Source organism: Chiloscyllium punctatum, chromosome 20, assembly GCF_047496795.1.
Source record: "Chiloscyllium punctatum isolate Juve2018m chromosome 20, sChiPun1.3, whole genome shotgun sequence".
In the NCBI taxonomy this organism is placed as follows: Eukaryota; Metazoa; Chordata; class Chondrichthyes; order Orectolobiformes; family Hemiscylliidae; genus Chiloscyllium; species Chiloscyllium punctatum.
In genome coordinates, this window is record NC_092758.1 from 41,934,165 (window position 1) to 41,957,859 (window position 23,695).

Below are 23,695 nucleotides of genomic sequence, written 5' to 3' on the forward strand. Positions count from 1 at the left end.
TCCAGGTCCTAAAAAAGACAACAAAGCAGAGACAAACAAAAATAAAACCCTGCATATTGCTTAAACCTGAATCAAAACCAGCAATTGCTGCAAAGTCTCAGCAAGTCTGGCAGCATTTGCAGAGAGAAATCAGTTAACATTTCAGGTCCAGTGACCCTTCCTCAGAACAAAGCAAAAGTAAGACTCCTAGGTCTTGCTAAGACTTAAGATTGTCTAAAATAATGCAGTTAATTACCCAGGGTAAGCTTGTGGTTTTTCTGTACAAGAAAACAAAGTTGAACAAAGACTACATGGACTTAGAGAAAAGGGTGAAGGGAATGGGGTTTCTGCAGGATCAAGCTGCTCATGAAAAAAAAAGAAATCCAGGCCTCAATATCAATTGGTAAATTGTAGAGGTAAGTATTCAAAAAGTGACAGTTGAAGCAGACTTTAATGGGTAGAATCTTGTGGAGGCAGTGAGACTCTCCAGCCAGTGGCAGAAACCCAATGGACCTGCACATTGGCACAAGCTGAGGGTGGGACTTCTCAAAAGAGACAATTAGCAGACCAGCAGCAGGCCCTTTCCTGGACCCCAAGGACAGAGGTCCCACCTGGGAAATTGTGGCTGCTGTCAGCATGACACCCACTCGAGGTGCCACAGCAAAGTACTCTAGGGCAGGTTAGTGATGATGGGTAGGGAGGAAGGCCCCAAGGGATGGGAACCACAGGGGAAGTCGGGTCATCAGCAAAGGTGGAGGAGTTTCAGCAGCTCCTCCTGTTGAGGACAGCTCACATGACCAGACATTGAATGCCTTTAAATATAGAGGGAATCCCACCCCAGAGCCCACCAGCAAACAAATTTGCTCCCAGCATTGCGAGGACAGTTGCCTGCTACTGGGTCAATATACCAATGATAGAATGAGGCCCTTAATTGGCCACTAACTCCCCACTGAATTGTCTCAATTGGTGGCTGGGTGGGAAACTTATCCATGGGCCTTCCCACCATAGACTTAACTGGGAAGGTGATGGAGTTGCTATCAACGACTCTCCTGCCACCAAGCTTGCCACGGAGGCAAGGCCCAACATCCATGAATCAAACGTTCTTCCAGCCCATTTTTGTAATACTCTGGAACATTTACCAAAGATCAATCCTAGTTCCTTAAATGCACTTACTTTAATTCTATATCCTTGCCATATTTCCACATCTTTTCAAATATTCAATTAACAATATATGCCTCAACGTCCCTCATGGTAAAATGTATTCAAAGTTCTAATATTCTCTCGTGAAAAATATTCTAAATTCTTTCATTCTACAATTGATAATCTGCAGTTTATATTCCTCCCTCTATCAATACTTTGATAAGTCAAACAATGGAATGGAAGTCACAAAATTAGCACAGTGGTGAGTAATTTTATGATGAGATGGTCCATGTCTAATGGGTTTATGCATTTAGATCATTTGCTAGCTTGTATCAGCTAACTTGTATTCTTCAGGTATCCTGAATCAGCTGATAGTTAACTGTGTGAAAGACCTGAGGGAGACATCACCTGGTTTAGTTGTCAGCAGTGTGCGGAGTCCTGTGTTGCTTGGATTCTTTGGGGCTGAAGTTTACTTTCATCATTAGAAATTGAGAAATGATAGCGAGTCATTAGCGGACTACCCTCCAATCCCACAGCATTGACTTCTCCAGTTTTCTACTTAGTTGCTTCACGTGTCATTCTTTTCCTGTGTATATGGTCTCTTGCCTCTCTCCTGTTGGGTTCATCAGGAAACGTCTTCCATTTCTCCATGAAGGATTAATCCTGAAAATGTTCAATTTACCTTTCTCCAGAGATTCTGCATGTCTCTAGTATTTTCCATTTCAAATTTTATTCATGCACAGAAATAAATTCTTCAGGATGTTGGTTAATCTTGCCCTCCTGGGTGAAACAATAGCTAGTTCAGGAACATTTAATCTTATTTTCTGATTTTGTGGTTTATCCCTCTGGGAGATCCTGATACAATAGAGTGTACACTGCATGAATATTGTTTCTGGTGTTGTTGAAAAAGAGCAATTATATCCTGCACATACATCTTGCTTTGGTATACATGCTGCAACTATGAACTCAAAATTAAAAACAATTGTTTGTTGCACAAGATGACAAGATTAAAGAACAGCTGTTGGAAACACTCAGAATAAAAAAAAGAGAACATTTTGAAACACTTAAAGTGTAATAACTGAAATAATAAGCAAGATTCATTGCCAGAAACTGAGGTGGAAATTTCCCATGACTTGAGTGACATGGGCAACAGCAAGAAACATAGGAATTTAATAGTGAGAATGAAAAAGAATCTGATTCTTGCTGAGAAAGAAGAAGTTTTTGATTTCCTCGAGGTTTCAGTGGGAAGATCAGAATCTCACTGAAAAGTGGCAACCACCTTATTTCCATGTATTTGCATCTCATTAGTATCTTGATTCACTTCACTAGTATGCAGTTTGCCATTTTTCAATCCTCTCTGGAGAAGCTAAATAGTGACAATTCCTGACTTGAAAGTCCAAGAGGTTACCCATTGGATGCTGCTCACTTCTCCAGGCCTCCACTTTAATGTCCCTACACAAAAACATCCTGGAATGCTATCGGCCAGCATCTTTTCCATCCTGCATCCACCAAAATCAGCACGAGCAAACCACCATCCTCACCAGATTAACACAGCTCATTTTTCAATCAATTTGGAGTCCACTTCAGCCCATGGGGAATTCTCTTTGGAACTCAAGGATATCTCTGACTTGCATTCTTCTCCCATTTTCCAGGTCACTTTGCACATAGACATAGTCATCTAGTGCATTTGGATAGATGCATTTTATGGCTTTTAGCTTAATTTCCTGTTAGTCATTCACTTTGTGCTCACATGGAAGCCTCTGTGGATTGCATAATATTTTAGCTGGAGGGTAGGAAGTTAGCAGCTGTTGCAGTGGTGGTGGATAGGAGCTGTTAAGTGGAGGAGCTGTATGCAATAGTCATGTTGACTATAATGAACATTAATTAATTTGCATACAGTAGCAGAGGTAGTGAGCAGCAGAGAGAAATTGATGTTGGATTGCTGGAAATCCTTGAGCTTTCTCATGCATTGGTGTGCATTCTGTCTGAGCCTGGAGAAGCACTGACTGGGCCACTGTGTCCAGGCAGTTGGGGTTGGTGCATCCTCACATGGCCTGCTGGGTAGGGCTTGTCCCTCCTCTTAACAGTCTCATCGATGAGGGCCTCCAAGCCCATGCAGGAAAGCTGGCTCCCCAGCTTTTCCATTTCCTCAGGACAATAAAGGGAGGTCATTCCTGGCTAAACACCTAAAATTGGTCTGCCACCAGTTTGTACTTTAGAAGGTTCAGGCAGCAGTGGGCGTTTCTTTCATCTACCACATGACTTGCACATGAAGGAAGCCAGAGAGAGGCTGATTGCATATGTATGAGCAGAAGCTGGAGTGAGGAAGGTTGCTCTGAGCTAGGGAGGTATACCGGCTATAAAACCACAAAATAACCAATAAATGCAAGCCCAGTGTCAAACTTCACCACTACAACTCCCACTCTGGTGCTTTAAGTGTTGTTCAACGTTGTTGCTCAGATCATAATTAAATACTCAGTTAAACTTCCATGAACAAGCTTTTACTTTATATGGGTCTAACATGAAGGAGAGAGAGTGAGAGAGAAATTCACAGATCTCTGGTTGTGGTGGCATCCACGCAGAGTTTATCATGTCAGAATTTTCATCTGCAGCTTACATCAATTCCTGAAGTTGCTGTCAAACTCAGAAGGCTGATGATGGTAAAAACCTTCATAAAATCTGCTTCATTGTTCTGAAATCATAAAACCTGCATTAGTCCATTCCCTACATCACAATCAGTGACTCTACTTTAAGCAAAGAATCATTGGTATAAAGCACTTTGCGACTGGAAATCCTGAAAAGGGGAGTTTTTTTTAAAAAGAAAGATATTTCACTAAAATGTATTAACCACAAATTCTCCATTTTGACTGAATTAGTGCAAAATTCAGACATCACTATTCAAAATTTTCAACTAAAGATTGGTCATAAGTCATCAAAATCTCAGAAGCAACATATTGTAGAATTCAGAATGTTTCTACATTCTCACAGTAATCATTTATCATTACTTGACTGAGTTACATTTTGAACATAATTGAACATTCCCATTTTAAAATCAGGTTGGTGTAGAGGTAATGTCACTAAATTAGTAGCCAGAGACCTGAACAAATGCTCTGGGAATAGTGGTTCAAATTCCACCATGGAAGCTGGTGGTAATAATTAAATTAGTAAATTCTGGAATTGAAAGGTGGTTTTTTTGGGGTCACCATTACTGATATGGTCATTGATTGTCATAAAAAGCCATTCTTTAGTGAAGGAGATCCACCATCCTCATCTGATCTGGCTTACATGCAATTCTAGAGCCACAGTAATGTCTTAGCTGCCCCCTGCAATGACAAAGCACTTAATTCAAGCACAATTACAGATGGATTTCTACTTTTCATTTAAAAATCTGGATAAATGAAGTCCATAGCCCAAGAAAAGGCCTTTCGGCCCATCAAGTCTATGCCAGTCAATAAACAACCACCTATCAATTCTAATCTGATTTTCCAGCACTTGGCCCAGGGCCCACATCCCACCCATTAACTTGAATGGGGGAACAACTTTGAGGAATTGAATAGCTTACTCCATTTCTTGCATTCTTACGACCAATTAATGCCAAAGTTGACACTGAAGAGGAGGGCAAATGAAATGAAAAACACTTTTCTAGAGTGATCAATGTTCTCCAATGAAATATCAGTTTGTGTTTTGTAGAGATTAAAGTCAAGCAAAAACCCAAGTATTTGGCTCCAATTCATAACTATTTTCGTTCATACTAAACACATTTTTAAATGTTGTTATCTGTAAAGGCATAAAAGAGAAAGTGAAACGAGCTTGCATCTTTGCTTATTTTCCTTGAGCTTAGCTCAACTGTCAATCAGGGAACAGTAAATATTACTGAAAACAAAGTGCTGGGAACCACTGCGGCATGCATAGAAAGCAAGCAAGCTAACATTCAAGTCTAGATGACTCTTCAGGAGCTAACATGAAGTGTGGAGGGGACAACATTTCTGCAGTAGTTTGGGGGGGGGGGGGGGGAAGGTGGTGTGCTGTGGAAGGAAGGGTATTGATAGTGATCAGGATGTGAGAATGGCAGAACAATGTGTCTAACTCCTAAAGAAAGGTAACAGCCAAAATGTCAACTTCTGCACCTCCTGATGCTGCCTATCTTGCTGTGTTTTTCCAGTCTCCTGCCTGTCAATGATGCTGGACAGGAAAGAACAGAGTTTCACAGGAGTATGGAGGGAAAAAAAAAAGAGGACACTTACAGAATACAACCAGTAAAGCTAAAAGAAAAAAGAAGGGAAAGAATGGGGGTGAGTTCACAATCTATTAAGTCCAGAAGGTTATATAGTCTTAAGATGAGATGCCATTCCTCCAGATTGTGCTGCAATTCACTGGAGTATTGTAGCATGCCAAGGACAGACAAGTGGGCACCCAAGCAGGACGCTATTTTTAAAATGGCCAGCTACGGGAACGTTGGGGTCATGTTGCACAAGGACCTGCAAAGCAGTCACCCAATCTGCATTTGGGTGTAGCAAATACAATACACAAGATTGGAGGTGGTACAGGTGAAGTGTTGCTATCCCAGAGGCAACAATCCCTGTGAAATGCAGACAGGGGGAAGTGAGGGGACAATCAGTTTTGTGGTGGTGGTGTTCTGCTGGACTTGTCTGAAATGGTGGAAAATTCAAATCTTTTGAATGCAACAGCTGGTGGGATGAGAAAAGGGGAGGACAAGGGGGACTCCATCATGCTGTTGAGAGTGATGAGAAGGGGCAAGTGCAGAAGCATTGGTGATAGGTCAGATGTAGTGTGGGGCATCGTCAACCACAGTGGGCAGGAAGCCATGGTAACAGAAGAAGGAAGCCATGTCACCATGTGGCATCATTTCCATAGATATGACATAAGTGAAGAAACTGGGAGAATGGGATGGAATCCTTACAGGACATGCAGATATGAAGAGTTGAGATGAAGGTAGCTATAGGCGTCAGTGGGTTTGTAGTGGATGACAATGGACAATTTATTCTATTAAATGGAGACAGAGGTCAAGGAAAATGTCAAAGATGGACTGTTTGAAGTTATAGAGGGGTGCAAATTGCAGGTAAAATGAACAAGTTTTTATTGGTCCAAGCAGGACCATGAAGTGGCATTGAAACACTGAATAGTATTAGTTTATTAACATATTAATGGTTATTGTAGATTTTAGTTATAGAATTTAATCTTGAATGTGTAAATATTCATATGTACATAGCTCTACTCATGACATGCTCCCAAAGACATTACAACCCTCTGCCAGATTATGGATATAAAATTGCATTGCCATATATGTGTTTGTAAATACAATTTGAATACCAATGATCATAAATAATAACGCTTTTTAAAAGCTGACAAAAGGGATCACCTTTCATGAAAAATGGTTCTAACAAAAATTTTGTAAGAGTGAAACAATGATAACCAAAATACGATAAATATTTATGTGGAGTGAGTGTTAGTAGCTCTTTAAAAGTTGGCCTCCTTGACATGAAACATTGGAACAAAAAAAAGTGAACAGAAAAGAATGGATGTGAAGAACAAAAAAAATGTTGAAATCTATGCTGGGTAAATAAAGTAACAAAACAAAATTGTTTCAGCCAACATCTTTAATGACCTTGTAATTTCTTTTTTGTAAAAAGAAAACAACATAATTTACATTCTGACTTACCAAAGCTGAACTAGCTAATTTCATAAGGCCAAGTATTGACTTCAGCCAAGAGACATGGTATTAATAAACAACAGAAATCAAAAACATACAGCAAACTCATCATTGCTCCAATGTCACTTGACTTGCTTATAGTTTGCGCTTGAAGTCAAATTATTCCTCAGTTGAAAGCTCTCGTAATCTTGATCCAAGTATCTGGTCATTCAATTACACAGCACAAGTCAATTTTTGAAGCAAAACACATATAAAAAGGAGGCTGATACAAAACATCTCTTCTCTTCCCATCCACTGTCAGTATTCTGCAGGGACTATTCTGTGATATCCTGGTCTGGTCTTCTATCATTCCTAGAGCTTCCTTGCTCCCCATAATACCATCCTGTGCAAGTGCAGAAGAAGGTGTAACAGTTGTTCTTTCAGCTCCCCCCTCCTCAACGTCCATGTTCCCAAAAACACCACCTAGTGTTTTAGGTGTATTTCCTTCAATATCATAGTCATTGCTCAAAATGATGCTTTCCTATACTGTACTAAGGCCAAAATGAAGATTGGAGGATTGCTTTGAGTAACATCTTTGGTCTGTCCATAGGAGCAGACCCAACAATCTTACCTCAATAAACCAGCTCACTCCCATGCCCTCATTTTAGTCCTTACTTTGCTTCAGTGTTCAAAAACAAAAAAAAACTCAACACAAACTGGAAGATCAGCACCTTATTTTCCACAAAGGACTTTACAGCCTGAAAGACTCAATACTATGTTCCATAACTTCAGAGTATGATCTCTGAAGAAGATTTTTCTTACATTCCCAGCTTCTCCAGCCATTTCTGGTTTGTCTTGTTGGATTTACTCTTAACACAGTTGACCTATTTTCTTCTTATCACAGCTAACATTTACACAGAAGTTTACGTATCTACCACTCCTCTACCACCATTAACACGACCTTTGTCTTTTTCTCTGGGTACTTACACCATCTGTTTCACTTGCTCTCCCTCTGTCTGTGAAGGCTGTTTCCAGTTCTGAGGAGGAGAGGAGTTATACAGGACGTGAAGCATTAACTCATTTCTCTCTTCACTGATGCTGCTAGACCTGCTGAGTTTCTCCAGCATCAATTTTATTTAAAGCAAAGCTGTTCAATCATTAATCACATCCGTTATGTTTAAAAGAGTCATATTAACATGCAATTTGTTAAACTGCATTTTGTGCATGTATATTAAAAACAAGAAAGTAACAACCAACCAGTCAAATGACTTGTAGTCAAGAATTTGAAGTCTAAATTTCTTGAACCATGAGTACTTTTAAAAAAAAGTGATAAAAAGCAATATTTCTATTAGAATATAAAGTTACCAAACCATAAAATTTACCATTTCATGTCACATTTATGTCAATGATGATCCACTATTTGTACAAATAAATTATACATTTACATTTGGCATTTTATTAAAACTGATCAAAGCACAACATTGAAAGTAAATATTTCAACGTGTAATTATATTCACAAAATGAAATGACAAGACATGGTTTGTCAAAAGTATGTTTAGATTATACTTTGGAAATAGTGATACACGATATGTGTATTCTATTTCCAACAGTTCCCTTTTATTGTTTAAGTAACACATCTGAAATATCAACAGCATAAATATGAACATAAAGCATGAGTTAGAAGCTGGAGTTGGTCCCTCAGCCTCTCAAGAATGCTCCACCATTCAATGTAATCCAATTGCTCTACACTTTCATCTAACCTCAATGACTTTCAACTTTTGAATATTTTTAAAAGCAGAGGTAAGCAAAGATTCTGCTTCCACTACATTGAGGAGTAGAATGCCAAAGACTCAACTCAAAAATATTCTCATCTTTGTCTTGGATGAAAGCCCCCAATTCTCGATTCTTCAACAATAGAAAACATCATCTCCATGTGCACTCTGTCTAGACCCTTCAGGATTGTATGTTTCAGACAATAGAGTCAGAGAGAATGTACAGCATGGAAACAGACCCTTCGGTCCAACCTGTCCATTCCAACCAGATAGCCCAACCCAATCTAGTCCCACCTGCCAGCACCCGGCCCATATCCCTCCAAACCCTTCCTATTCATATACCCATCCAAATGCCTTTTAAATGTTGCAATTGTACTAGTCCCACCACTTTCTCTGGCAGCTCATTCCATACACATACCATCCTCTGCAGGAAAATTTTGCCCCTTAGGTCTCTTTTATATATCTTTCCCTTCTCACCCTAAAGCTATGCCCACTTGTTGTAGCATTTGTATCCTGGAACATTAAGCTGCCAGCCCTGCCCATCCCTGAGCCATGTTTCCATAATTGCTATGATATCCCAGTCCCATCTTCCTAACCATGCCCCAAGTTCATCTGCCTTCCCTGTTAGGCCCCTTGCATTGAAATAAATGCAGTTTAATTCATTAGTCCTACCTGTCCCTGCCTCCCCTGACTGTTTGACTCACTTCTGTTCTTGGTAAAAACAATGACTGCAGATGCTGGAAACAGATTCTGGAGTAGAGTGGTGCGGGAAAAGCACAACAGTTCAGGCAGCATCTGAGGAGCAGGAAAATCGACATTTCAGGCAAAAGCCCTCCATCAAGAATACAGGCAGAGTGCCTGAAGAGTGGAGAGATAAATGAGAGGAGGGTGGGGTTGGGGAGAAAGTAAATAGAGTACAATAGGTGAGTGGGGGTGGGGGATGAAGGTGATAGGTCAGGGAGGAGGGTGGAATGGATAGGTGGAAGAGATGATAGGCCAGTAGGACAGGTCACGGGGACAGTGCTGAGCTGGAAGTTTGGAACTGGGGTGGGGTGAGGTGGGGTGAGGTGAGGTGAGGTGGGGCGGGGGGGGGGGGAGGGGAGAAGGGAAAATGAGGAAGCTGTTGAAGTCCACATTGATGCCCTAGGGTTGAAGTGTTCCGAAGCGGAAGATGAGGCGTTCTTCCTCCAGCCGTCGGGTGGTGAGGGGGCGGCAGTGAAGGAGGCCCAGGACCTCCATGTCCTCAGCTGAGTGGGAGGAGGAGTTGAAATGTTGGGCCACGGGGCGGTGTGGTTGATTGGTGCGGGTGTCCCAGAGATGTTGCCTAAAGCGCTCTGCGAAGCGTCCAGTCTCCTCAATGTAGAGGAGACCGCATCAGGAGCAATGGATACAATAAGTGATATTGATGGATGTGCAGGTAAAACTTTGATGGATGTGGGAGGCTCCTTTGGGGCCTTGGATGGAGGTGAGAGAGGTGGTGTGGGCACAGGCTTTGCAATTCCTGCGGTGGCAGGGGAAGGTTCCAGGACGGGAGAGTGGGTTGTTCGGGGGTGTGGACCTGACCAGGTAGTCACGGAGGGAACGGTCTTTGTGGAAGGCGGAAAGGGGTGGGGAGGCTAATATATCCCTGGTAGTGGGGTCTATTTGGAGGTGGTGGAAATGTCAGCGGATGATTTGATTTATGCGAAGGTTGGTAGGTGGAAGGTGAGCACAAGGGGCGTTCTGTCCTTGTTACGGTTGGAGGGGTGGGGTCCGAGGGCAGAGGTGCGGGATGTGGACGAGATGTGTTGGAGGGCATCTTTAACCACGTGGGAAGGGAAATTATGGTCTCGAAAGAGGGAGGCCATCTGGTGTGTTCTGTGGTGGAACTGGTCCTCCTGGGAGCAGATACGGCAAAGGTGGAGGAATTGGGAATACAGGATGGCATTTTTGCAGGAGGTAGGGTGGGAAGAGGTGTAATCTCTGTTGGAATCGGTGGGTTTGTAAAAAAAATGTCGGTATCAAGTTGGTTGTCATTAATGGAAATGGAGAGGTCCAGGAAGGGGAGGGAGGTGTCAGAGATGGTCCAGGTAAATTTAAGGTCAGGGTGGAACGTGTTGGTGAAGTTGATGAATTGCTCAACCTCCTCATGGGAGCATGAGGTGGTGCCAATGCAGTCATCAATTAGCAGAGGAAGAGGTGGGGAGTGGTGTGGGTGTAACTATGGAAGATGAACTGTTCTCAACTGTACCAGTCTCAGATTGACCTCTTTCCTCACTATCTCCCTGGATCCCACCCCCCCCAGATATTACTATTGAGGACCTCCATTTTAAATGCCTGCCTAACTCTAATCTCCCTTCAGAATCTCAACCTTTTCCCTTCCTTTGTCATTGGGTCCAATGTGGACAATGACCTCTTGCTGGACCCTCTCCCCCGTGAGAATAGTTTGCACCCTCAGACATCCTTGATCCTAGCACCAGGGAAGCAACACACCATTCTGTCTGTACCTCAGACTAGAGAGTCCCCTAACACAATTGATCTCCTGGAACCCGACGTACCCCTCGTTGCATTAGAGCCAGTCTCCATACCAGAAGCTTGGCTGTTGGTACTACCTTCCCCTGAAAATCCATCGCCCCTTACATTTTCCAAAACAGCATACTTGTTTGAAATGGGTATAGCCACAGAAGGCTCCTGCACTAGCTGCCTACCTCTCTTGCCTTTCCTGGCGTTAACCCATCTATGTGACTGTACCGGAGACTTTCCCCCTTCCTATAACTGCCATCCATTACATACTGTTGCAAATTCCTCATTGCTTCTAACTGTCTCTCCAACCGATCCATTTTATCTGATAAGATTTGAAACCAACAGCATTTATTGCAGATATAATCCTCAGTAACCCTTAAACTTTCTTTAAACTCCCACATCTGATAAGAAGCACACATCACTCTACGAAAGTCCATTTTTGCTCCTTCACAATCTACAGATCCAGAAAATAACAGTCTTATTCCTCTACAAAACACTGCCCTAGGTTAACAAAAAAATATAAGCCATAACTATTAAAAGTTTAATCAAGAGATATCTAAAAAAAACAATCAAGAAAGAATCCACTCTACTCACTACTGCAGACTTTCTGTAGGCCACACTTTAACTGTTCACTTATCTGCTTCTGTGCTGAGACCTCTACCAAACAAGTTCCTCCAAGATCAGTTGTGAATTTCACCATTAGTAAATTTTCCCAGACATACTCCTATGTCCACTGATACATGAATTCAAACAGCAAAGGCATTAACTGCACAGGTTCACTGTGGTCAGTTTGTTTCTCTCTCTCCTGGATTGACCTCCACATAACCTATCTTTGCCTGTTCTTCTCCCTTTTAAAACTGCTGTTTTGACTTTTTTTTTCCCCCAAAAGTTCCAAAACAATGAAACAGCATATAAAACAATAATTACTGCTCCTTGAATTAGAGGAAATCACTTCCAGCACCTAAAATACCTCCAAAAGTAGAAAAAAGGGCAGCTGTTACAGCCAGAAATTTTTCCTGTCCTCCATCTTAGATTACCCAGAATACACATCATCTTTTACTGTTCTAAACTCCAGTGGGTTCAAGTCTAGGCTGTCTAATCCTTCTTCACAAGACAACCCACCCATTCCAGATATTAATTTTATTAAGCTTCTCTGAACTGCTTCCAACACATTTATATCCTTCCTTAAAGGAAAGGAGACTGATGTGCACAGTATTCCAGATGTGATCTTGACAATTACCTGTGTAGCTGAAGCATAACACACCCCACCCTACTTCTGTATTCAATAAACATTCTAATAGCTTCCCCAATTACTTGCTGTTCTTGCAAATTAGCCATTTTCAATTCACACAGCAGGACACCCAGATCCTTACACATTTCAGAGCTCTGCAATTTCACAACATTTAAATAGTATGACTTTTTATTCTTCCTGCCAAAATGGACAATTCACATTTCCCCATTATACTCCATTTGCTAGACCTACACTCACTCACTAAACCTACCAATATCATTTTGCAGCCTTATGTCACCTTCACAACCTCCTTTCCTACTATCCATGTTGTCATTAATATGAACTATAAAAGTTAAGGCCCTGCATTGATCCCTACGGCACTCCATTAGTTACATCTTGCCAACTACAAAATGACCCAATTTAAATCTCCTCCCTCTTAGCTAGCCCATCTTCTATCCATACCCAATGTTACCCACACAAAGCTTGGGCATGGAACTGGGTTCCATGCAGAGTGTGATGGCAGTGAGCAGTGAGACCATGTGGAGGCCCCTCTGCTGGTCTGCTGCGAAGAGCCATTGGAGACAGACTGCAGTGCTTGTCTTTTTAAACTTGCTTCTTGCATTTTCTGACCCATGATTATACTGTACATAGCTGTAATGCAACTTTTGTCCTTCATTTTTCTATTCTATAGTTAAGGATTGTAACTGGGTAGTCTGGATCCAAGGTGGTGCCGTGTGTTGGTGACATTGTAACACTGTAACTGAAGCTTTACCTAGATACTTTCATACCTAAGATGGCACCGCAAGTGGTGACATAAACTTTTCATTGTACTCTTTTGAGTATGTGTGATAATAAAGCCAATTCAAAAGACTTTCACATTCCATAATAACTTTGATGCAGCACCTCTTCCATGTCTTCTAGAAATCTAAGTACAACACATCCATTGGCTCCCCATCATTTACAGCATGTTACTTCCTCAATAAATTATAATAAATTGGTTAAATAGGATTCCCTTTTCACAAAGGATTTAACTCTATCTGATTACATTGAATGTTTTAAGTATCCTATTATAATGTATTTAATAGTCATATTTTCTAACATCTTCTCAACAACACAATAAGCCAACCAGCCTATTGTTTCCTGCATTCAATCTCTCACACTTTTTTTTTAAAAAGGAGTTACATTCACTATTTTCCAATCTAAAGAAATCTTTCTCAAATCTAGGGAGTTTTGGAAAATTAAAATTACAGCAGCTGCCTCATTAACCATTTCCTTGAAGATCCCAAAAGATGAAATCCTTTTGGACTCAGGAAACCATTAGCCTGCAACTCTAATAACTTTTCTCAGAACCACTTCCCTGGAATGGAGCCAAAGTATTGCTTCTCTTTTCATTTCTCTTGATCCATAATTAGAGGAATGAGAATAAACTGAATTTAGAATGTAAGATCAGAATTTTAGCTGTTTATTTGACTATTTGGCTTGTTGCTATCAGTAGCTGAAACATTTAATCAATAATTAAGACTTTTATTTCTATATATGTTTTTTTAAAAATGAATTTTAATGGTTAACTGCAAAATAAGGGTTTGAAACATCAGAGAAAGATTGTCATCATGTATAGTGGAGAGATTATCATGTGTAAGAAATGCCTTCTAGTGGCAAAGAGTGGTGCTTTAGCTTTAAACTTTCTACCAGATTGGATTTATCATTCATAACAATCCAACAAAACACAATATATTGCATTATATTGCAGAGATCAGTAAATACACTAAGTGTCTGCTACAGACAAAATGGGGGTCAACTGTCATTGTGATCCAAATTGAATGGGCAACGGGAGGTGGTTTCAGTTTGTGGGAGACCAAAGATACAAGCACAACGCCCAAAGAAGTTTTGTGATGAGGCCTTATCTACCTTATAATTGATGAGTTACCATCATCCTAGGAGTGTCAACAGTTAAGTTGTCATTTAGGGGGGAAAAGAACCACCTCACATCTTGCAATAGTTATAATCATTTTTGGAGAGTCATTTTTGGACTCAAAACCTTATCTCTACTTCTCTCTCCACAATTGCCTCCAGATCTGGTGAATTTCTCCAGCAGTGTCTGTTTTAATTGCAGTTATGATTAATTTGGTTAGAGCCAGTATTTGGAAGTTACCTAGAAGCTGATCTGAAGCTACTTGGAAAGGAAAGAGCTATTACTAGCTGATTAGTGTTGCTTAAAATATCCCAGCTGGATAGAATTACATTATTAAGATCATTTGTTCATCTTTCACAAATTAATAGATAAATGAAACCTCTCTACAGAAATTACTTTCCTTCCCTTAGTGATATTTTTGTGTGTATTGTGGTACTTTTTCTTTTCATTTTTAAAAATAACCAAACTTTATTTGCACAGGACAAAACCGATCCTATTAATCTCCCCTTGTGCAAATAAGCTATTAACACACCCTTGGGCTCTCATTATGTGATTAAATGTCATTGAACAATTAGTTTCAGACTTGGCCGAAAAGTGAAATCACTTGTACCTCAACTAAACGAGAGGAAAGAAAATTGAAAATGTGCTGATGGCAAGAAATTAAATCCTGGTTTTGCTCAAATACAAGTCATACCATTCTTATTTCAGATTATCACAATAAATCACTGTCACTGTCAGAATTAAGCAGCATCTGGATTGCAATTGGTTCCACATTGATTTGTATATAAAGTTCACAAAAAGGATAATGCAGATTTTCTTATTCTGCTTCAGAAATTGTTCTTTTTCTTTGGACTATTATTCTCATTTATCTGTTCAATCTTATAGCCAAACAATCATCATAAAACAATAAGCACACATTTAAGAAGAAGTACCTATGCTAAAATACAATAGATTTACCAATATTCCATGTTATCACTTCATTTAAAATAAAGCATTATACTGTATTGTCAAACTTGATTGATGATTACCTTGAAATATATCATAACAATAATTCCTGATGCAAATACTGTTTTAGATTTAAGAATGATAAAAACATGTTGGATTTATTTCTCATTGAAGACAACAGAAAAATAGAATTTTAATGAGTAATCAGCAGAAACGTGATTTAATGGCTCCTCACTTGCACCCTGGAGCTCAGCATCAATAAGCAGTAACCCATTCAGTTTTGCCAACTTTCGATTTGAAAAAGTGTGTTCCGGCCCTCTTCAACTCATGAACAAGTTTCTCAAACATTTTAATTGGCCATTAATTGGAGACGAGTGGGTCACAGACTCCTCCCGTCACAGACTCTTTATTCTGAAAATAGCAGCGTACCCCTGACGTGCCATCAGGCAACTCATTTTCAAAGCGCACCCACAATTGACCTCAACCCCATTGCTGATTAAAAGTCAAATCCTCAGTTGCCATATATGTGATTTGCATTTCTGTCTTATTTTGGTTTCACATTAATCAAATGTTTCCTCTTAGACTAAAAACAACCACTACAGAGGGAAAAAAAGAACTATGATTTAAAAGATTGTTAACTGGATTATCTTGTCTCCATTAAAATGATCATTTATAATGAACTAGCTCTTCAGTTAGAGCCATTTGGATATTTTCAAATCTTATTGATTATCCTTTCTCTAAACATCTCATTCCAAGTCCAGCCTGAAAGATAAGAACAAACAGTTGGAACTAGAAGGGAGCACGCAAGAAAATTAAGACTCCTACCATGTGGATTAGAAACAGTGATTGTGGTGAAAAATCCTGAAAAACTGAGAATGTGCAGGGATCCAAAGGATCTCAATAAAGCTTTGAATAGATCTCACTATCCCATGCCAGCCATTGAAGAAATGTTGTCCTAACTTCCCCTAAGGCAAAGATCTTTACTGACCTCAATGAAAGTGAAGCTGGGTGAAAGTAACCATTATCTTGTTATATTCAGGATACATTTTGACAGATATGGATGTTTGTTTGGGCTGTTTGGTATTTTCAGTGATCGAGAAGAGTATCAAGGCAGTTGGCACTGATCTTCCCAGAGTGTAAGTTATTGTGGATGATCTATTAGTGTATGGATTTGGAAACATGGTGGAAGAGGACATCACTGACCAGGATCAAAATCTAGTGGGACTGCTAGAGAGACTTGCAGATGAATTTGAAGCTGACCAACAAAAAAATGCAATTAAAGATGCCTAAGTTCAATAGCTCATTTATAAGCAGCCAGAGGACTTCTGAAAAGGTATGAGCTATAGTAGGGCTGCATAAGCAACAGATGGGAGAGAAGAACATGGTTGGTTGGATTTTTTTAACTATTTAGCAAAGTTCTTGGTTAATTTTTCATCAGAGTGTAAACCACTATGGGAACTCATTATGAAAGACGTACATGAGCTTTAGGGCACAGAACAAGCTTTCTTTAGAATCAAGTAACCAGTGACAAAACCACTGCTGAGGTACTATAACGCAAATCATGAAGTCACCTTTCAGCATGATGATAGCTGTTATAGGGATTGTCAGCTCTCCACACTGTATGAACTACTGCTCCTGATGAAATTGCTGCTTTGTCCAGAGGAAAAACATTCGTGGTTTAACTAGATGGGAATCTTGTGGTTAACAAGATGTTGTTTATTGCATGCACCTAGATAGATGTTACCACAATTTGATAGACATTGTTAAAGAGACTTTGAGGAGGACGAGATATTTGTGTTTACATTCAGGACATAAATCAATTTGAACGACTCAGCTCAGGTTGATAAAAGTGCCTGGCAAGCACTTTAACCAATATCTATTTGGGAGAGATGAAATGACAATGCAATCTAACCACCGTGTGGGCGGCACGGTGGCACAGTGGTTAGAACTGCTGCCTCACAGCGCCAGAGACCTGGGTTCAATTCCTACCTCGGGTGACTGACTGTGTGGAGTTTGCAAGTTCTCCCCGTGTCTGCGTGGGTTTCCTCCGGGTGCTCCGGTTTCCTCCCACAGTCCAAAAGATGTGCAGGTAAGGTGAATTGGCCATGCTAAATTGCTTGTAGTGTTAGGTAAGGGGTAAATGTAGGGGTATGGGTGGGTTGTGCTTCGGCGGTTCGGTGTGAACTTGTTGGGCCGAAGGGCCTGTTTCCACACTGTAATGTAATCTAACCTAAAAACCACAAAACAACCCACTTGAAAGTATCATTCTCAAACTGCTTCTATTTGCTCCAAAGCATCTGCAAAGAATTTTACTTCACTTGCAAGGATATCATTTGGACATGCCATACAAACAAGGGAAACAGATGTACATTACTAACAAGCTGACAGGAGCAGCACTGCCTCGGAAAAGAGTTGAGGGTAGTAAGATTGTGAAATCTTCCAGATTTAACAAGAAGCAGCATTATTGTAGCAGGGGCATTGAAAGGCCCTTGCTTAAATTAGGGAAACTACATGACATAGTGCATTTCTCCGAGCACTGCAGGAAGCAGTGATGAAATGATGGCATGTAGCCATCGAGGAAACATTTAGAAACATGGAAAATAGGAGCAGGATCAGGCCATTTGACCCCTTGATCCTGCTCCCTCATTCAATATGATCATGGTGGATCATCAAGCTCAAATCTTGCCCTCCACCCATATTCCTTGATCCTTTTAGCCACAAGAGCTATATCTAACTACTTCTTGAAAGCACAAAGATTTGGCCTCAACCACTTCCTCTGGTGAATTTTTCAGGTTCACTATTCTCAGAATGAAGAAATTTCTCCTTTTCTCAGTTGTAAATGGTTTACCTCTTTACCTTAAGGTATGACCCCTGGTTAAGTGGGCTAACATTTTGGATCTAGCCATCATAATTCTATTAGTTTCAAAATGGTTACGGAAAAGGATAAGCCTTCCATAAAAGTTAAAGGCAAGGTAAATTTGAATAATATGAGACCAAGAACTTTCAAAAGTTGATTGAAGTAGACTGTTCACAGGTAAAGAGACATCCGACAAGTGGGAAACGTTCAAGTGTATGACGTCAAGAGTTCAGAGGCATTTTGTTCCGGTTAGAGTGAAGGGTAAGGCTGGTAAGATTAAGGAACAATGGATGAATATAGATATTAAGGTTCTACTGCAGAATTAAAGAGAATCTTATTTTAGATATACACAACTTGTTTCGATTGAATCTCTTCATCATTATAATGAGTGTAGGGGCAGTTTAAGAGAAAAATCAGAAAGGCAAAGAGAGGATATGAGATAGCATTGACAGATAAGGTTAAGAGTAATCCAAAAAGATTCTACAAATACAATAAGAGGAAAAGGATAGCAAGAGAGAGAGTAGGACCCCTTAAAAGATCAAAGTCGTCTTTATGTTTAACCCCAGGAGCTGGGAGAGATACTAAATGAATATTTCACATCTGTTTTTACTGTGGAGAAAGAAGTTGAGTTTAGAGAATGCAGAGAAATAAATTTCGATGTTTTAAAAACAGTTCACATTACAGAAGAGGAAGTTCTCGGCATTTTAGAGAATATAAATTTCTGGGACCTGATCTAATGCATCCCAGAACATTGTAAGGAGTAAGGGAGGAAATTATGAGACCTCTTGCATAAATATTTGCATCATCTGTTACTACTGGTGAGGTGACTGATAACTGGGGAGTGGCTAATGTTGTAGACATTTGTTTAAGAAAAGTTGTAAGGAGAAGCTAGCGAAATATAGACCTGTGAGTCTGACTTCGGTTGTGGGTAAATTGTTGGAAGGGATTATAAAAGATAGGACTTACGGACATTTAGAGAGGCAAAAAAATGATTTGGGATAATCAGCATGTGTTTGTGCAAGGAATATAATTGCCTCTCAAACTTGAGTGAGTTTTTATGAGGAAGTTACCAAAAAGGTGGACGATGGCAGAGCAGTAACAACTGTTGGTTTGGTTTTTAGTACATCCTTTGACAAGGTTCCACATGGTAGGCTAATTAGTAACGTTAGGTCACATGGGATTCAGGGTGAGCTTACAAATTGGACACAATTTGCTGAACAGAAGACGGACAGGGGTCGTGGAGGGTTGCTTTTGGGACTGGAGGCCTTTGACCAGCGGTGTTCCATGGGGATCGATTCTGGGTCCTCTTTTGTTTGTCATTACCATAAACTAGTTGGATGAGAATAAAGAAGGCATGGTTAGTAAGTTTGCAGGTGACACCAAAACTGGTGCATAGAAGATAGTGAAGAAGGTCTCTAAGATTACAGAGGGAGCTTGATCAAATGGGCGAATGGACTGAAAAATGGCAGATGGAATTCAATCTGGGTAAATGCGAGGTATTGCATTTTGGTACAACAAACAAAGGATAGGAAATATACAAATAATTCTAGGGCCTTGGGTAGTGTTGTAGAACAGAGGGAATGCAGGTACGTAATTCTTTAAAATGTGTCACATTTAGACAGGATGGTTAAAAAGGCATCTGGCATGCTTGCCTTCATTACTCAGACCTTTGAGTACAGGAGTTGGGATGTTACGTTGAGGTTTCCAGGGCATTAGTGAGACCTCTTCTGGAATACTGTGTCCAGTTCTGGTCACCCAGTAATAGAAAGGATATTATCAAGCTGGAGAGGGTTGAAAAGAGATTTACTAGGATGTTGCCAGATATGGGAGGTTTGAGTTATAAAAGAAAAGGCTGGAACATTTTTCACTGGAGCATAGGAGATTGAGAGGTGACCTGATAGAAGTTTATACAATAATGAGAGGTATAGATATAGAGTTGATGGTAGTTGTCTTTTCCCTAAGATGGGGAATTTCAAGACTGGGGGTACATTTTTAAGGTGAGAGGAGAGAGAGATTTAAAAAAGACATGAAACTTTTTTTTTGTAAAAACAGAGAGTGTAGTTTGCATGTGGAATGAACTTCCTGAGGAAGTGGAGAATGCGGGTACAGTTACAACATTTAAAAGACATTTGGATGGATACATGAATAGGAAACGTTTGGAGGGATATGGGCCAGGAGCAGGATAGTTGGATTAGCTTAGTTTAGGATTATGTTCAGCATGGACTGGTTAGACCAAAGAGTTTGTTTCTGTGACATATATCACATCACATCAAAATTACTCAAAGAGTCCAAAAGCTATTGAAGCCAGAAATAGTAACAGAATTGAGTGCCAAAATCAAGGGGAATGTCAAATTTCACTTTGGTAAAACTGTCAAAGTATTGCCAAACAATGAGCATTGGACAGCTAGTCAGAGTACAAACGTTCAATTTTCTCACTAAGAGTCAATCCACATGGCAACTTGGAACCGATGTACAGTCATTGTCACCTTGATCATATGCAGAGAGAATGAACCATCAAATGCCAAATCACACTGTGCATGTATACCACTTGAAGACCTGCATGATTTAAAAGGATTATATATACAATGCAGGTGCATTACTAAAGTTACTTACTAATGTGGGTGGGACTAACCAAAAAATGCTAATTTTCTTTGTTGATTACAATATTGAGGACTTGTAGTTACAAATGGTAGCGAAATATGTTTTTCTTCAATGGGTGGAGGGTTGGGGGAGTTTGGATTCAGAATGCATTATTTGTTTACTGTATCATGATCTTTACTCCTGCAGTCACTTGTTTTCACTTTATTTTGTAACAGCTTTTAAAATGCATTACTTGATACAAGAGTTGATGGTTAAAAAAAGAGAATCTGGACATTTCTTCCCCCCACATAAAATCACCCTAAGTTTGATTTTCCAACCATTGTCCTGAAGTATTGGTGGGGAAGCCCCCAACAGATATTAATGGACAGAGGAACTCTGTAATGGGTCACATTTTTATCCCTTTCTACTTTACTACTGCCTCTCTTGTTTTAGGCTTCACCATTTGTAGATGCTATCTTGAGAGCCTGATTTGAAAAGCAAATGATCCAGGTAGAGGACTTGTGGAATACTTTAAGAATCAGTTGAAAATCTTACTTTGCCACCGAAAGAGTATCAATCCATTTCAGCTACAGTAAGGAGATGCATGCAAACTTGAGGAAAAATCTCAAGTAAATGCGACAGAAGACTAATATACTCACCAGGTGGACAGAGACATTCAGATGTAGCTTCTCTAACTGTTCTAATTTTTGCAACACCATCAGTCAATTCCTATGAAAAGAAGGTGATTTATCAATGATACGGTAAAATTAATTTTCAGGTGATTGTAACTTGTGATCATGTAGATATAGCAGTCTCCGGGTTGTGAACGGGTTCAGTGTTATTGAGTCTGTTCGCAAGGCAATTTGTTCATAAATCTGATCACAATGCAGAACAACATAAAATGGTCATTCATAACTACAAAGAAACATTTACATCTAAGATCTTCACAATTAATATTAATACACACTTGTATAGGATCACATTCATAAGTATGGACATTCCTCAGTCAGGCATTCGTAAATCAGGGAGCCACTGCATAACGCTTAAAGCACAGCATCCAAGTTAAAATTTGAGGTTTAGCTTTATCTCACTAAATTTTTAATGTACTAAATAGTATAAAATTATTTATGGTACTTGATTCAAATTTCTTATACCATTCACTTTAGATTTGGGACGTTTATTGCTCACACATCAGAAACCATTTTTTTTTTCTCCACTCCTTTGTTGCTCATTTATTCGATCTTCTCTCCAGCATTGCTATAAAAGAACAATTATAAAGTTTCAAAGCAGTGTTCATTACTCCACTTACAAGGGTTTAATATGTGATGTTTCTTTTGGTTATTGTTGATTAACACCAAATGATTGGTGTGGATTGGGTTTACTTGTAAAGCACAGACAAGTTTATTAATAGCAGACTATAACTTGTGACCTCTTGCCTTTATCATTCCTCATCATTGCCCAGAATATTTCTTGAATATAGGCTAACACTTTTCATTGTTCTAATATCACCTTTAATTAACAGAGCTAATCTTCTACTTTCCTCGCTTCCTGTCCTCTCTAAATGCCACATATCCTTCAATATTCCAAATCTAAGTCATCCTGCATGAAAAAAAATCTTATTAATGGACATGAGATTGTACTTACTATCTCAATTGTACACAAGGCATATGACTGCACTTTGCACTAAGTTTTGTCCTTTAGTTATTTTCATAAGGGCTAGTCTTGTCTGATAATTTGCATTTTGATCTGTATTCTTTGTTCTTTCCTGTCATTGTCAGTTTGTCATTTCCTTCCTCGGTTACCTTTACCGCTTTCATTAGTTAGACATTAGTCAGTCAATTATCATGCTGTGGGAGGGTTGTAGACCTGATTTAGTGTAACTCAAAAGAAAAAAGTTAATCTAATCCTAATTTCAACCAGATATTCTTGATTTCATTCATTCCTTGAATGAAAGGTAACTTGCAACGGGTAGAACTATACTGATTTGAAGAGTTGATTTACTGTCCAGGTAGCATATTTATCAGCTCAGTCTTACCCTTTCTAATAAGATTGACTGAAAACATTAGAATTACATTGATAAATTTATGGTGCTTTCCACATTGATCAAAAATTAAATACCGTTTTGCCATCTCCCCTCTTTCTGCTTCTTAGTCATAGAGAACTCATCCATGTCGATCAGATATCCTAACCTAATCTAGTCCCATCTGCCAGCACTTGGCCCATATCCCTCTAAATCCTTTCTATTCATATACCCATCCAGATGCCTTTTAAAAGGCTGCAATTGTACCAGCCTCCACTTCCTCCGGCAACTCATTCCATACATGCACAACCCTCTGCGTGAAAAGGTTGCCCCTTAGGTCCCTTTTATATCTTTCCCCTCCCACCCTAAACCTATGCCCTCTAGTTCTGCCCCCCCCCACCCCACCGCAGGGAAAAGACCTTATCTATTTACCCTATCCATGCCCCTCATGATTTTATCAACCTCTATAAGGTCATCCCTCAGCCTGTGACGCTCCAGGGAAAAACAGTCCCAGCCTGTTCAGCCACTCCCTATAGCTCAAATCCTCCAACACAGGGGAACAGCACAGCCTGGTCTACTTCATTATTATTCCATGTATGCTGGCAAATATGTAGCTGTTCTTTATCATGTATCCTTATATCATTCTACTATATTATTTAAATAAATGTTGGTAACAAATGTTAGAAACATTTCTAAAATGAGAGTAAAAGTTGAAGCCTTTCATCTTCACTCAATAGAGTCTGAGCATAAGGAACAGACTGGAATAAGAGACACCATTTTATACAGGATGAGAAGAGGATGCTGATTGGTTGGGCCATTATTGGCATGGAGCTGCAGCAAGAACAGGTAACAGTCATGTTAATTCTCAGATAGACAAGCAGGAGGCTGGAAGAACACACCATGTCAGGCAGCATCAGAAGGTGGAGAAGTCAGTGTTTCAAGTGTAACCCTCCTTCAAGACTGGGGTTGAATGTAAGGGGAATTGCAGATAAAGGCGAGGATGGGCGGGTGGGAAAAACAAGGTGGTGCGGTGCGGATAGGTGAACACAGGTGGAGGGTACAAACTGGTTCAGACCAGGCAGGGAGGTTCCGATTGGTCAAGGCATT

The 23,695-nt window shown here is 39.9% G+C and overlaps 1 protein-coding gene across 1 annotated transcript in view; it reads right to left on the minus strand.

Moving 5' to 3' along the window:
• The window catches only part of LOC140491788 (uncharacterized), a 220,685-nt gene that overhangs the window by 184,647 nt on the left and 12,343 nt on the right, over positions 1 to 23,695 (minus strand). Inside the window, exon 2 of the mRNA XM_072590190.1 lies at positions 21,228 to 21,297. Coding sequence (XP_072446291.1) covers positions 21,228 to 21,297 — 70 coding nt within the window. The remainder of the gene's footprint in view (positions 1 to 21,227; positions 21,298 to 23,695) is intronic.